Source organism: Chenopodium album, chromosome 17 (assembly GCF_948465745.1).
Source record: "Chenopodium album chromosome 17, dcCheAlbu1.1, whole genome shotgun sequence".
In the NCBI taxonomy this organism is placed as follows: domain Eukaryota; kingdom Viridiplantae; phylum Streptophyta; class Magnoliopsida; order Caryophyllales; family Amaranthaceae; genus Chenopodium; species Chenopodium album.
The window spans coordinates 11828438-11843586 of NC_137850.1; the positions used below are offsets into that span (position 1 = coordinate 11828438).

At 33.6% G+C, this 15149-nt stretch overlaps 1 protein-coding gene across 1 annotated transcript; it reads right to left on the minus strand.

Moving 5' to 3' along the window:
* Positions 1-347: 347 nt before the first annotated feature.
* LOC145587602 (uncharacterized) lies at positions 348-14839 on the minus strand. Its single transcript, XM_081644333.1, has 22 exons — positions 14586-14839; positions 12508-13038; positions 12154-12413; positions 11950-12042; positions 11581-11715; positions 11372-11493; positions 10998-11162; positions 9678-9777; positions 9229-9334; positions 9025-9135; positions 8037-8200; positions 7157-7274; positions 6354-6578; positions 4356-4546; positions 3394-3561; positions 3145-3250; positions 2784-2921; positions 2493-2651; positions 1672-1878; positions 937-1131; positions 783-854; positions 348-627 (listed from the first exon to the last, which is right to left on the minus strand). Exons 1-22 carry the CDS (start codon positions 14631-14633, stop codon positions 469-471), a joined length of 3573 nt encoding a protein of 1190 aa, XP_081500459.1. The 5' UTR covers positions 14634-14839; the 3' UTR covers positions 348-468.
* Positions 14840-15149: the final 310 nt, after the last annotated feature.

The window sequence follows — 15149 nt, forward strand, 5'->3', positions numbered from 1 at the left end:
ATTAATATTATTAAGAGAATAATGTAATCAAGGTTATTTATGTTAAAATATTATTTATTGAATATTTCTTTAGGCTTTATGGTTATGGCATCTTTTAGGAAGATTGTTATAGCTTTTGTATAAATACGATAATAAACAATGATCAAGCTATACAAAGGGTAATTTTTAATTTGTCATAGGTTTAAATTTTATTTTAATGTGTAATTTCTTAAAGATTCATGATTGCATGGCGGCTAACAATCCATCATAAGAACATTGAGACATTCTTTTTTTTAAAATGAATGTAATTATTTTCAATTGAAGTATCATGTAAACCATCATGACTTCTACATGAAGAATATGGAGTTTTATGTACACAAAGAATAAAAAAATAAAGGGAAAAATACATGACTATACATAATACAACTGAATTAAAAAGAATAGACAGATAATTGATTACACAAATTGTAGGGAAGGCACAGTGGCATACTAGATATAGAAATAATTTGATTGATTTGTTCCGTTTGTTCCATCTCTACAAAGCATGGAGCGAGCTTCCACCACCGACCTGGGCGGTTCTAGATCTTTCTCCTGTAGGCAATTGCCTTGCAATCGTTGCATCTGGGAAGCGAATACATCATCTAATATCTACAAAACAGAACACCAACTCAGGCATTCTACAACTAGTATACATACATTGAAAGCTGAACTTAATGGGAAATAGATTTATATGCTGTTGTCTGCTCATAAATCCAACCAAATATCATTAGAAACATCAAATGCAACGCAAATAATTTACTTACCCCAAGGGCATAATATGATCCTTTGTACCAAACACGGTTCTCTTTCCTTCCCTCGAGGAACCTTAATACACTCTGAAGGAAAATACGAGCAAATATACATAAGACCACCAGTGATTATGGCATAGTTAAAATGAAATTTTCCTCCCTTTCATACCTGCCCCATTCTATCCCAAAATCCACGACAAAGTGCCACGAATATTTGACTTGGGAAAACGTCATGTAAATTGGCTATTGAATCAATCAGTTGGGAGTTCAGCATCAACATTCTCTCACGAACCTCAGGCTCACTGTCCGAGTCTGCTGTTTCTTCCAGGATTCTCTTAAGCTGTGTGTTTCGATTAGCTTGCATCTGCAGCAATAATTTGTCAGTGTATTCCTTTCCTTTTCCTCTAACCACATAATGTTATTTGAAAAAATGCTTTTTTGACAATTATTTGCAAGCAGTTAGGAACTTTCTTTATCTCATCTTCCACTAGCAAGGAACCAGTGGTAAAACAGAACTACAAAGATGATATCCATTAAAATGTACTTCGTAGTTACTATCATAGATAAAATTCAATTCCAAATATTTTCCTATAAATCAAACGCGTCTCAAACAAACCTAACTAACTAGCTACATACAACATTTTCTCAATCTGGCAATCAAATAAAATCTACGAGATATAGTTTTATAAATATATTGTTAAAGAAAGTTTCAACCATTTATTGAGCAAAATTCTCTGCTTCAACAAATAGTGTATATATGTCGTAAAAAGAAAGCAACCGTAACTAGCAACCCCCCTAAAACACCCCAGAAAGTCACCAAATAAACAATGCAGAGGCTTCTGCTGAATTGTTCTTTTATAGTACAAATTAGAGTGAGAGAATAAAGACATAAAAAAGGACTTACATTGCTATAAATTTTGGTCACTAAAGCCTGCATGTAGTTTTTGTACTTTGTCTTCAGCAAAACAGTTATACCATTCATCTGCTCCCCATAGGACAACTTTTCACCGCCAATTGTGGGCAAACATGAAGCCCAGGATTTCAATATATCCTCAACTTGAGAATGTAGAACTTCAACCATTCTCTTGACAGTGTTCATAAAAGTACCCAACTGCAATGTTTTGAAATGGACAAACATTTAATAAACTGCAATTGATCTCAGGACATTTGGCTGCATGTATAGGCAAAACTGAACCATAGCAGAAAACATGAAAACAGTATATACTTCTTTTCTTTTTTCCACTATTAAACAGCAAGAACTCAGAAAAATTTCCAAGACAGATAAAGGGGAAAGGGAAATAGGAAGAAGGTTAATATGATTTTTTTTTTTTTCTGTAGGATATTCTTACCCTCTTCAAATAATTGTCAACTTCTCAATTGAATGGTGTAATGTTAGCACGAAGTTCGATGTTTAATTCTAGATCAAAATTCAATATATCCAAATCAAAAACACATTTCTGATTAAGTTTCGAATGAATGAGAGCCAAATTTTTAAAATCAATAATAACCTCCAAATTCTATATTTTCTCACAACAATGGATCCATAAGCAGTTCTAATATAAGCATTAAATTTTTGAGAAGAGTAGCAAGCATTTGCAATATTCTTAATGTTAGTAAGGTGCACATAATTGCTGCATTTGAACTATTATTTAATGTCAAAATGATGTTGAACGATCACTGCTATCATCTAATGCATGCACTAGAAAAATAATCATATTAACTCACTTGATTTGGGACCACATAGATTATTACTAACTGTCGTCTAGCCAGTTTCTGAACATGCATACCAAGCTTCTTCGGAATGCTGTCTTTTAAAGGAGCCAAAGTGTCACTATACTGCTTTTCCAGTGCTTTTAAGATTGCTCTCTCGATATCAGCAACAGCCTTCAAGAATGCAATTTGTTAGAGTTACTGAAACGAGAACTGTAAAGGTTTCACAGATGCATATAATCTGATGAAAGGTCTATGTTATTTGTTAGCATACATATCTCACAACAGTTTGTGTACTGAGCTTACATTTTCCAAAACTAACGAGTACTGAGGCCACCGGCTGATAACCATTTCATACTGTGTAAAGGAATTCTTTATCCTTGAATACATATCCTCTGTGAATGGTGAGGTAGAGAGGTTGGTTGTTACCCCAGACCATGGTGTCTGCAACAGACAAGTAAATTGAAATTCATATTAATTAAATTGCTAGGCTACAGCATTTCAAGAAAAAATTAATTCGAGTTGCTTTGAATCAGCTTCCCATCCCAAATTAATTATGTTTTCCGAAGGGAGATTGACAGACAATGGTGCATGCTGTTCCATAAGGGATGGTAAGCAGAGTTTGAGATTACTCTAAATATTCAAAACATGTAGCAGGCAAGCATACCTTTTCTACCTTGCAGAGATCTAGCATTTCAAGTTGCATCTCTTGTACCCACACCATTATATAATTGTGGAATAGATCCTTGCAGTCTACACCACCTTGAATAGGACTGTAAAAATTACGTTACAGTTAAACAAGTTAAGTAGAGGAAGTAGATAAGCCACAACAAGGTGCAGGACATAAATTAGGCAACATTGTAACTTGGCCTCATAATTTAATGTAGCATGCTTTTCAGGACTGAAAACTCTTTACCTTACTTTCCATGTTTCCAGATCCCTCTCAAAATCAGAAATTGTTGCCAGAAGTTCATTCACATGTGGCAAAGGACCTGATGGAGGACATGTTGCAAGGAACCCTTTAAGCCTCTTTGACAATTCAGTGCTATAAACGGTAGCAGTAATGTTTGAAAGGTCAATTGAACTGATCACATGAGCAAAAGAGGTATCAGGCATTTGAAGGATCCTTCGGGACAGAAGACTAAAGAAAATAGGAAAGCAGATTTCACAACTAACTACTTAGTATAATTTAAGGGTAATGATATATGCAGCCCTTAGGGATGAAAATAAGAATTTAATGTCTTTCCCAATTTGGTATTTATTTAGGAATGCAAGACAACATCACACGTACTCCGGTATAATGAATTTTATATTTCATTTATCACTAGTGTGTGACCCGGGCTTTGCTTCGAGTGATACTTCAAATAATTTCAATTTTATATTAGACGCTTTAAAAGACTTAATAATTTTTTTAACGTGATAATAGAATACAATGACAGAATAACTCATTTTTTATTTGTTGTTTTTATTCTAAATTATAAACTTGTATGTGGATTACTAAAGCATAATTTAGCTCTGGCTAAGATGGTAATTCATGTGGTCTTTATTCAATGAGGGTTGGGGTTCAAATCTCTTTGTATGCATTTTTAATTTAGATGATTGAATGATGATATGGCATAATGCTAAAGGTTATTGAATGATGATGTGGCGTGATAGTGGTGTAAGAAAGGATACACTTGGAACATACACAATATTATAAACGCCTTTTCATATATAGTACATAGATTTTCCGCTCCTTATATATAGCCCTTACGGCTATATATCATTTTCCATAATTACAAGGCCTTGATAATTTGCTTATTATAAATTTATAGAAGAATAGCAGAAAGCATTGTTGATTATCATGTAATCGAGATGTACAGGGATAGAGAAAAATACCTGGGAAGTATATGGTGATTGTGGATCTTGATGTCTGCTAAAATTTCTCTACCTATGTTAATGCAAAGGTTCTTTATCTTCATATATGCTGTGGAGATAGATATTGGGTCAGTCAGGATATTCTCAGAGTTGCTTGACATGAATTCATCTGCCTCTAACATATGCCTTCGACACCTTTTCTGAGCTGCAGTCTGACATTTTACCAAGGAGTCCAGAGATTATTATGCAACCATTTAAAAAAATAAAAAATAAAAAAAATAAAAAAATAAAAAAATAAAAAAATAAAACCTATGTAACCACTAATGTAAGAATGTTTCTAGGTCTTCAGTAAATTATGCATGCAAAGAGAGAAGACAGAGATGGCGTTTATTCTCCATATTACAGGAGATTGTCATATACTTTTATGGATTATATGTCTATACATCTACATCTAGCATAACAAACCCTTACGACATTATCCCTGAATCCACATGAACACAAGCCAATAATAAGCTGTACCAAAATCGATCCAAGCAGAAAGTCATGAGTGTCTAATATTGAGTAATTATAATAAGTTAATTGACAACAGACCTAAATCTGTCCCATGCTGATTAAATCTGAACCAAATTGAATGACACATCACCATAACATGACCCAAATGGCCAAATCTGATTTATTCAGCCTGATTGCAGAGAGTGATATCAGAATAGTTTCAGTTGGTACTTATTTAGTTATTTTGCCAAGACATTAACTCTAAAAACTACTGAAAAACGAAGACCTTTTGTACATGGCCCTGCTGTTACATACTACTACCAAACTGGAAAGAATTCCTCTAAAATTAAAATATACTCCATCAAATTCCCTTCGTGGTGATTGTGAGATAGTGACACCAACCCAACATTTCATCAAAAGCCTCCAAATTTTTCACATAAATGGCTTCCATAGATACCTAGCTAGATGTCTATACATGTCCAACACAAGTACACCAATTAAGCAACATCGTAAGAACCACATATTTGCCTCATGCTTCATAATGAGATTCTTGATTCCAACATCAAATAGCTTACACATCTTTAAATAGTCTTGAAGAGGGATGGAAAATGGTGGCAAAAGATCAAGAAATAATCTCACTATTTGAAATAAGTCAGCTTATTTAGGAATCAGTTTTGGTTTCAGAGTTAATCAGGTTGGGTCATATATTGTCATACATTCTTAAAAAAAATATAATGAAGTATTTAATTTATCTAATAACAGTTTCATTGGGTATTTAGCATAAAGTCTGTCACTTTTAAAGCTTTAAGTTCTGAATGCTTTTTATACATTCCCGAATACAAAACTTAAGTATATATAAATCCAGTGTAACACACTAACACAATAAGATCTTAAATATATTGTTAAATAATTGTGTGTATTTGCTTACATATATTTAAAGCATGTTAACCTAACAAGACACTAAAAAGTGCTTGTTCCAACTTCAATCGTTAGGGTTTATCGTCACATCATGTACATCTTCTGGTGGTTCAAGCATCAAAGATACTCCCTTTACCTCAAAACAGTTGCAAGACATCGTATGACAAGAAATTTAAACAAAACCTTGAAAGAAGCATGAGAACAGTCAACAAAACTTCATCGCCAAAATTAAAGAGGTGAAAGTTCTTTTGGACTGACATGAAGCATGAAAAAAGGCGTTATAGAGTCAGAAAGGAGAAACACCAAAGCTTTAAACCAAATTTGTTCAACATTGACAATAGGCGATGTACTCATGTACTGATGCTTTTTTGGCAAATAAGAAATGTAGTATTTACCTCAGTAGTGAATAGAAACAATTTGCAACATTCTGACGAAATTATGTGGAGATTATCAGTAAAATAAAAGAACTTTTAATCACAAGGAGGATTGGAGCACGTGCATTGAGAATCACATTTTAGAATTCAGTAACAGTGCTAGTTACTAAGTGCATCCATGTAATCCACATAATAAAAGGATAATGTATTTAGCTATAAAAACTATTGCGATCACCTGCAAATGCCTTTGTAAGACTGCCTGTGCATCTTGGGAAAGAATATCATGAAGAAGGGAGTACACTTGCACTGCTGGAGCCAAAGATGGTGACGCTGTCTCTGGTACTGGAGTTAGTGAATCTGTCAAACCTGTGGCTGATTGTTCATCCAATGACTTGTAATTTTCAAAAACAGTTGCCAAGAGACTCTCAACTTGTGTTTTGCATTCCAAGAAAATGGTTTTCTGCATGAAGGGCAGGCCAACAATGCATAAGAATGGAATATACACCTCAACAATGCAATTTACATAATCTAACAAGTCACAAATTTCTAGTGGGTGAATTTGGCCCTGTCCCCAAGAATATTATTCTAGTTACATGATATAATATAGATAGCTCTTTCCAAGCATATAAAGGAAGTAGGCATCAAAATAGTAAATTAGGTCAAAAGCAGCGAAGACCCAAAGATGGAAAAAATCAAAAGTTGGGTAAAGTGTTTCCAACATGTTCTACTATTAGATGATGCAAATCATGCAATAAAAAAATGGAGCTATGTCATTTAAGTTTTGATGCAAAACTTGTGTCCATTTAAAAAAGACTTGTCTTGGAATTACTGACTTATAATAAAAATACAATGAATGATGGTGACAAGAAAAAATTTGGATTCATATCCTAAAGTGTTGTATACACGATTCTCAAAATATAATGCATGAAATACTGATGCGATGTGATATCTGATTGGCATACCGCTTAGTCTCTTAGATAATGAGATACTTCTTTTTAAAACAAAATTCCAAATAAAGATTTTATTATAGGGAATTACCTCTTGTCTATTTAATCTTTTTTCAACTCTAGCTTTGATAACAGGCATAAGCAAATCCAGTACAAGCTCCAAGCATTCTTTCATTGGAGTAGCCACTTTCATAACATACAAGAGATACCTAATAGCACATTACAGTTAATAAAGACTATAGAAAGGATATTTTCACAAGGATATGTAAACAAGAACAAGTTCCTACAAAAAATCTTATTCATTTAACAATTGTGATCTAGCAAGCATCTATCTTATTAATACCTGAGACTCATCATCAATTATTTATATAAAGATCTGAAAGGATATAAATAAAACGTATCCTCTATTACAACCTTTCCAATTGACTTATTCCTCTTTTCTCTCAGTAATCAAGTCCATGCTTCATCCTCCAAATTAAAGCAGAGGGAAACCCTTTAAAACTTAAGATTGAGATTGAGATCTAGATCATCTAATAACTACATTTATCGGTTATTCATGACAGTATATCTCTTACCAATGCCCACTTTATCCGAATCTTGGCTTCCATCAAGGAAAAACCGCAAGTAATAAATAAAAGTATCTGGACGTCCATTACCCCTTAAACCACTCTCTATATATCTTACTCAGGGCACCATTTAGTTGCAAGCTTCTGAACCTATTGCTTTATATTCTCCTTTCTTTTTTCAAGCCCTCTTGTCCCTTTTTTTTTTTTTCTTCATTCTCTCTTAACTCAACTATAGGTCTGAATAAATAGGAGATTGGTTCACTTTTAATCATGTAATTAGAATGGGAGCTCATGAGTCAGGATGCTTTGATTACTATAAATTAATAGACCTATACTTGTATAATACTTTTAATTATAATTAGTTGAAAAATGAAAGCATTTTAGGTGAAAAGCTTCAAATAGTACCTTAACTTTGTGTAAGAATCTGGTACCCCATAATAGTCTGCAAACTCATTTAACAACCATTTCCAAGGACCATTTAAACACAAATTACGTGAATGGAAGTGTTGTGCGCGCATTGCAGCTTCCAGCAACATATCATATGCAAGAGTTTCAACGACAGCACTACTCTGTAACATGTAAATAACAGAGACATATAAGTACGCATGTATGCTTTAGTATAATAACTAACATAAAAGTATGCAGCTGAATGCCTTAGAATATACAGAATGATTAACTGAAACTATCTGAATCATAAGTTTAATTTTATATTTCATATGTTTTATTCCATAATATCTATCACATTTTATACCCAACCAATAAAATACCTTTGATAATCGTGTCATGTCCCTATTATGAAAAGCATCGTTGATCGAAGGGAGTATTCCAAATATCAAATGCCAAGCCCCAATACCCCTACCAATTTAGCATTAACTTTGGTGTCAAACCCTATCATGAAAAGAATTAGCATGGATGGAGTATCTTTCAAAGAGCGAAGATTGCCCTTGTTAAATCTATATTTTCTGATGGCTTTAGAGTTCTTCACCTGAGATATTTACAACGGAGATACTCTATTTAGCTAGCGTGCAAGATAAACTACGCAATTCTTTTCCTTGGTATAGGGGAAAGGAGGTAAACTAAGACATGTCTTCCAAAATGATCTGAACCATACTTTTCTTTGAGGTTCACAACAAACAAATAATATAGGCCCTTAGTTCTTATTACGAAGTACGTTCTCGGAGAGGTGCAAGGGATGTAAGAAGAGGTATGGGAAAATATAACAGTGTTCTAGTGACTAGAGACTAGTCACTAGAAACAGAAGAAATTAGTAATAGTAAAAACAGAAGAAAGAAAGAAAAAAACAAACTTCCATGTGTGCATTTCCCATATAGAAAAGGAACAGCTCCATCTAAAACACATGATATTAATCAGGATGCGAGTAAGGGAACCAAACCTTTGCATGTCTACCTTCTTCATCTGTAATTATATTGGCCATAAAAAGTTGGATCTTTCCAATGCATTCATGGTCATCATGGTAGATAGGCCACCATCGAACTTTGTCACTCTGTATGAACATGTATAAAAGTCAGTATGCCATATGTGGGAAGATAGAGCATCCTGTAAAAAGAATAATGTATATCTTGAAAAGGATACATACAGGGTTATCAGCTAACGCTGAAAGTGGAATTGAAGCATGACCAAGGGCCATTTGTTTTGTATCTCTAACTTCAATTTGAAGTACATTCCCTTGACTTTCTGGAAAGCTGAAAATACAAGAGCACATAAGTTTTTTACCATCTTTTCGAATAATATCTTAAATATATGCCTAGTTGCATTAATTATGTTTCCATGCTAAACTTTAGTAATACAACTTATTGACAGTATACAGGTAAACAAAATTTAAAACAAACCGTTACGGGACTATGAAAGAAAATCTAGAAGCTGCATATACTAGTGACATTTATAATTTATACTTCATAGTTATACTTTGTATATGGGTGTAGTATGACTCATTACTTTATTAAATCTTATCAGCTTAATTAAATTGCTAAAAGGCTTTTGCAATAAATTTTACAAAACGGGTCAAAATAAAACAACCAAACTTACAAGTCATGGTACTCGCCAGAATGTAAGCATACTGCAGAGCCAGAATCAATTGGAGCATCTTCCGTGGAGCTCTTTAGAAAGAATATGCATGACAAAGGCTCTGAAAACATAGTAAGGCATCATTGACATGGAAGTAACACAGATTAGAAGCATGCAACTTAAATGAATCATAATATAGATGACAGGCCCATAGATGATATTTACTCTTTCCTTAGAGTACAATCAATGGCCAAGGATAAGGGTCCCACATAAAGTGTAATATGGCATGGAATGTTCACAAGAGACCTCTAAATAAGGTTCTACAAATAGTTAGTTCTTTTGCCACTATGCACATGAAAAAGTGTCATTGATGCTCTTCAAGTGAACAATGTTCTGCATGCATTATATAAATTTTAAAAGCATTTAGACCTTAAAGAGTAGCAAAAAGATTGGGGAACCTACAGTGACTTTAGCAGATTATCTGAGAGAATGAACCAGCAACTCTTTCTGTAATGGTTTAAATACTTCCGAGAAGAGTTTTAGATTCCTCACAGAAGATCTTACTGAATCTTCAAACAGTTCTATATAATACCCAAGTTGTCTCCCAAATTAAGCTCAATCAGACAAACCTTAATCAAGTAAATTCTTAAGCCGTAGAAGAAGCTAAGGGCATTACTTAAGACTTTAAATAATGCATTACTCAAGACTTCAAATTATGAAATTCTCCACACAGCTCTATTTAATTCCTAATGTGTCTCCCAAATTTACTCAATTAGACAAACCTCAATCTAGTAAATTCTTAAACCATAGAAGAAGTAAGGAAAGGCATTACTTAAAATGTCAACTAATGCATCCTATGTGAAGTCTTAAGGTAGTAAAGTGCCCAGAGGCCCCATACAATACACTCTTATCTTCTTTTCACTTTATATCCTTCTTTTCACATATACATAATTAGACAAACCTCAATCTAGTAAATTCTTAAACCATAGAAGAAGTAAGGAAAGGCATTACTTAAGATGTCAACTAATGCATCCTATGTGAAGTCTTAAGGTAGTAAAGTGCCCAGAGGCCCCATACAATACACTCCTATCTTCTTTTCACTTTATATCCTTCTTTTCACATATACATAATGATAGATCTTTAGAATCAATAGTTGAGCTATATATTAAAAGGACTTATCATCGTCTCAATACTTTTGTATGAAGTTCAGAGTGAATGTCTCCTAAGCAATAAAATTATGTCAATCTTATATTTATCTTTTGAGAGCAAATTATGTCAATTTTCTTCTTACCTAAAATGTATGGATGAAAAATAAGCTGTCAATTGTCAAAAAATACAGACCTTCACGTGTAAGTGATAAAGACGAGTTCATAACTGAGTTGATGCTGGTTTTCACAAGTGATGAAACATGCCGCACATACTCTGTTCTTGATTGCATGTATAATGCACCTCGCTGCGAGAATGTGCTCTTAAGTTTTTTTCTTGGTATAATGCGTAGCTTTTTCACTGCCACATTAACAAGAGTCACATGACCATTCAAAAAATTTCAGAATGAAATTAGGACATTCTGAAGACATAAGCTGATGAGCAGACTCCAACTTCACAGTATTTCATAGTAGAATATCAGAGGTGGAGCGTATTATTTTAAAGTAAAGACATTCAAATAGATCACACTTGCAAAAACAGAAATAAATGTAAGCGAAGCATGAACCTACCTTCCACCCTAATCTTGCGGAGTACTTTATTTGGCTTCCTACTGCATGTTTCTTCTGCAGTCTTATAGTCTCCACCTTTTTCTGTCTGCATACCAAGTGGATGTAGCAGGATCTTGTTCAGCCTACAATTAACCACGTAAATTAAAGAGTTTAGCGCGACAAACACTTATTCTACACTTCACAATTCAAGTATCCAAAAGGTGGCATACCCAAAAGCTGTTCGAAGGATAAGGCATTCATCACGTAGAAACTCGGGTGCATCTGGGCAGCCTTTTGACCATGCATGCAAGCATAGTCGAATGCAGGCATCATATGCTACAAGGGTTTGGAAGGCATGTTGGCCACTGCAGCATTTTGCCAGTCAGACAAGATAACAAATGATTAAATATCATAAAATAATTCCACTTTGCTGCTTATATTGTTAAGATGAAAACTGCAGAATGAACTTCTCAATAACCAACTGATAATACATACGAGTACAATAATTAATTTTTCAATCACCAAGTGATAATACATGCGAGCTAAAATATGGAACTTTGGAATTATATATGAGTTGGCAAAAAGAAAAGACAAGGCACCTAGTATCATAACAAGGAGGTGGATCCATGATCTCTGGCAGAAAGTGGGGTGTGAGCATTTCTTCTTTCACCGAAGTGGTTGAATGATTCACTCTGTAAAGATAAAGACATAAATTTATTTACCAAACTAAATATAGATGTGACCAATAAACCACATTAGTATTGCACGAGGCAATTAGTCAAAGAACCAATATTTTAGCATACTTTTCTGTTAAACCATTGTATTCCAAAGTTTCTGATGTTACTTCTGATATAATTGGCTTAGACTCATCATAACAGTCTCCAACTCCAGGCATGTAAAGTCCATTGCTGGTAAATCCATCCATTGTACCATCCATTACAGTCATGTATTTCTTTTCATCTTTAGGCTCATGTACCTCCTCTCCAACAGCATTGGCCGGAGGAGCACTCGGGGTACCCAAGTCTCCTACATCATTAAGTCTATTACGATTAAAGGAAGTATCCTACAATGAGAAAATTGGCCAAAAAAAAAATGTCAAAATTTGTGTTACCAAGAGCTCCATAAAACTTCAGATTTCATCTGACCTGTGCACTTACAGGGTAAACATTATTGTGAGGATGATGACAACTATCTGGAGTCATGTAGTGCTCCTCGTGTTTTTTAAGCACCATATCACTGAATCTGTTGGTAGCCTTTGGCAACTCAACTTTAAGATCAATGTTAGATGATCCTCTATTTATCAAAGGCACTGGCTGTTTGCTTCTCAAATTTGTGCTAGCTTGTAAATCAGTGACCTCTTCATCATTGTCATGAAGAATGGGCTTCTCAAAATCTTTGATATCATTGCATCTGGAAAACTCTTGGTCGAAATTATCAGAAAAATAACCATCCATATCATATGGAGCTGAAGCAACACTTTCTTCATCACTGTGTTCTTCGGATTCACATAGATCAAAAGTTGACGTACTATGTTTGCCAAGCAAAGCAGAATGGAACTTTAAAGGAGGTAAGGTTTTGGGTGACATATAATTGCTTCCACTGCGAAGAAGCGGAGATGATTTAAAAACTGTTCCATACTCAAAGTTATCCACTGAGGAAGGTCCAGCCTCCATCACATCCTCTTTGCCCTAATATTTTAAAAAATAAAGGTTTGATCATACATATGCAGCATTCATTAATACTCCAACAAAAATAACCACCACAGATGCAAGTTTCCAACTAGATTATAATTTGAATGATACTAGTTCCAGCTACTAATGACTACACGGGATTATCACTTTTGGGTCATGTAGTCGACCCCACTTATGGGATTATGGCTTTGATTGATTGACTAGTTCCAGCTACGCAGTAATTTCAGCAATCACACATGCATGGCCTATTTTACAATATAGTTTGAATGACAGGTTGTTTCGGTAGCTCAGTAATTATAGAAATCTTGCATTCATGCTAAAACCCCAAACATGACTAAATTATGCTAGTGGCTAATTAAATGAGCCAAGTTGATGGGAAAAACAAATCTGTTGGTTAAAACTTTTTTGCCAATGAAACATCTCATCAAATTTCTTCTTATATCTGCCATGATATTAAAAAATTTTAGCTTAACATTCACAAGCTGTAATAATTTACAACCACATTTATAAATTAAATCAAATCATAATACAATCAAAACAAAATCAAATTTTCTAGTACTCAAAACCTTGAGTGTACTATTCATTTCATTTTTATTTATCAAAACTTAACCGTACTAACTCATTTTAATCTATTCGACCATATTAGAATTTATGTTAGTTGTATTTTATACTTGGTAGCCCTTAGCCCTTACCCTAATCGGAACCTCTTTTTTTTTATTTGAGGAAATAATCGGAACCTATTTGAAATTATTGTATCTTGGACTTTTATATTTTGAACTTATCTTAACTTATTTTTCCTAATCGAAATGAACAAAATCGGGCTATACTCTCGTTTTCTACTTATCTCTATCTATTTTCTGCCTTCACATAACAGTCAAGAGATTTAGGCAATTTTCAAATGATATAGTCAGTTTCAAATCACAAAAAATAATTATAATATCAAATTAGATCATGAAATTACTTCATAAACAATCGAAACAAAATTGAATTTTTATGTCTGAAAAGTAAAAACCCTAGTTTTCTCCCTAGCTAATTTTGTTGATCTTCAACCTTAAATATATTAACACATGCAATCATCGGTCTTTTAATATATTAGTTAATTAATTTTTTATACTCCCAATTCATTCCCAGATTATACTTTAAATTAATTTGACATGAATTAAATTTTTTTAACTCTAAATTTTTTCATTTACCACCATTTCTTGTTGTGTTCTTGGTTAATTGATATGCAACTATATTCATCTGGGCAATTTTCTTCGGCGTTTTTCCGACGACCCTTAATCACTACCGTCAGTAAATTAAGTTGTTCATATTTTTAATCATTCTTTGAATAAATTTGCGTTCTTTTATCCTTCAAATTAAGCATTTTGGTACTGATATTAAGCATTTCTTACCCTTTTTCCTAAAAAAAACAATTAACAATTATTTATGATAAATTTTGACATTTTAATTTCTATAAATGGAAATCTAATGAAACAAATAAAAATCAAAGCAATTGCAAGAAAACACCGAAAAACAAGAGGTGAAAATAAGTGAAAGTTTACCTGTTTAATCCAATTGATAGCAGTTTGATCCAAACCTTGAGCAAACATTTTGAATTTCAAAGATTTGAGTTGAGAGAAAATGAATTTGACTAGTTTCGTGGAATTGCTGGTTGAAAGAACAAACCAGTAGAATGATGGAGAGGAGCGCTTGGGGGTAACGGCTAGTTTGAAGAAAAATTGTGGGTGTATTGTATTTATTTCTTCAATTTTGAATTTGTTTTTTCAATTAAAAAAGATGGGGGTTGTTAATCTTACTCCGCGGACCTCAATGCATTGACAATTTGACTTGCGACTCAAGTGTGAGTTACGACTCAAGGGCTCAAGGCCGTATGTCATTATGATTAGAGATGACAATATCATCCGAACCCAATGGATAACCATCCATCTATCTTCCAAAAAAAAAATTCATCCATCTGAATTTAAAGTATGGATGAAAACTCAAATTTAAACGGGTGACGAATCGAATCGAATTTTGATAGTGTTAAATCCGACCCGTCAACTGATGTATCACCTTACTCATCCATCAACCTGTTAAATATGTAATTATTAAATAATTTAATGGTT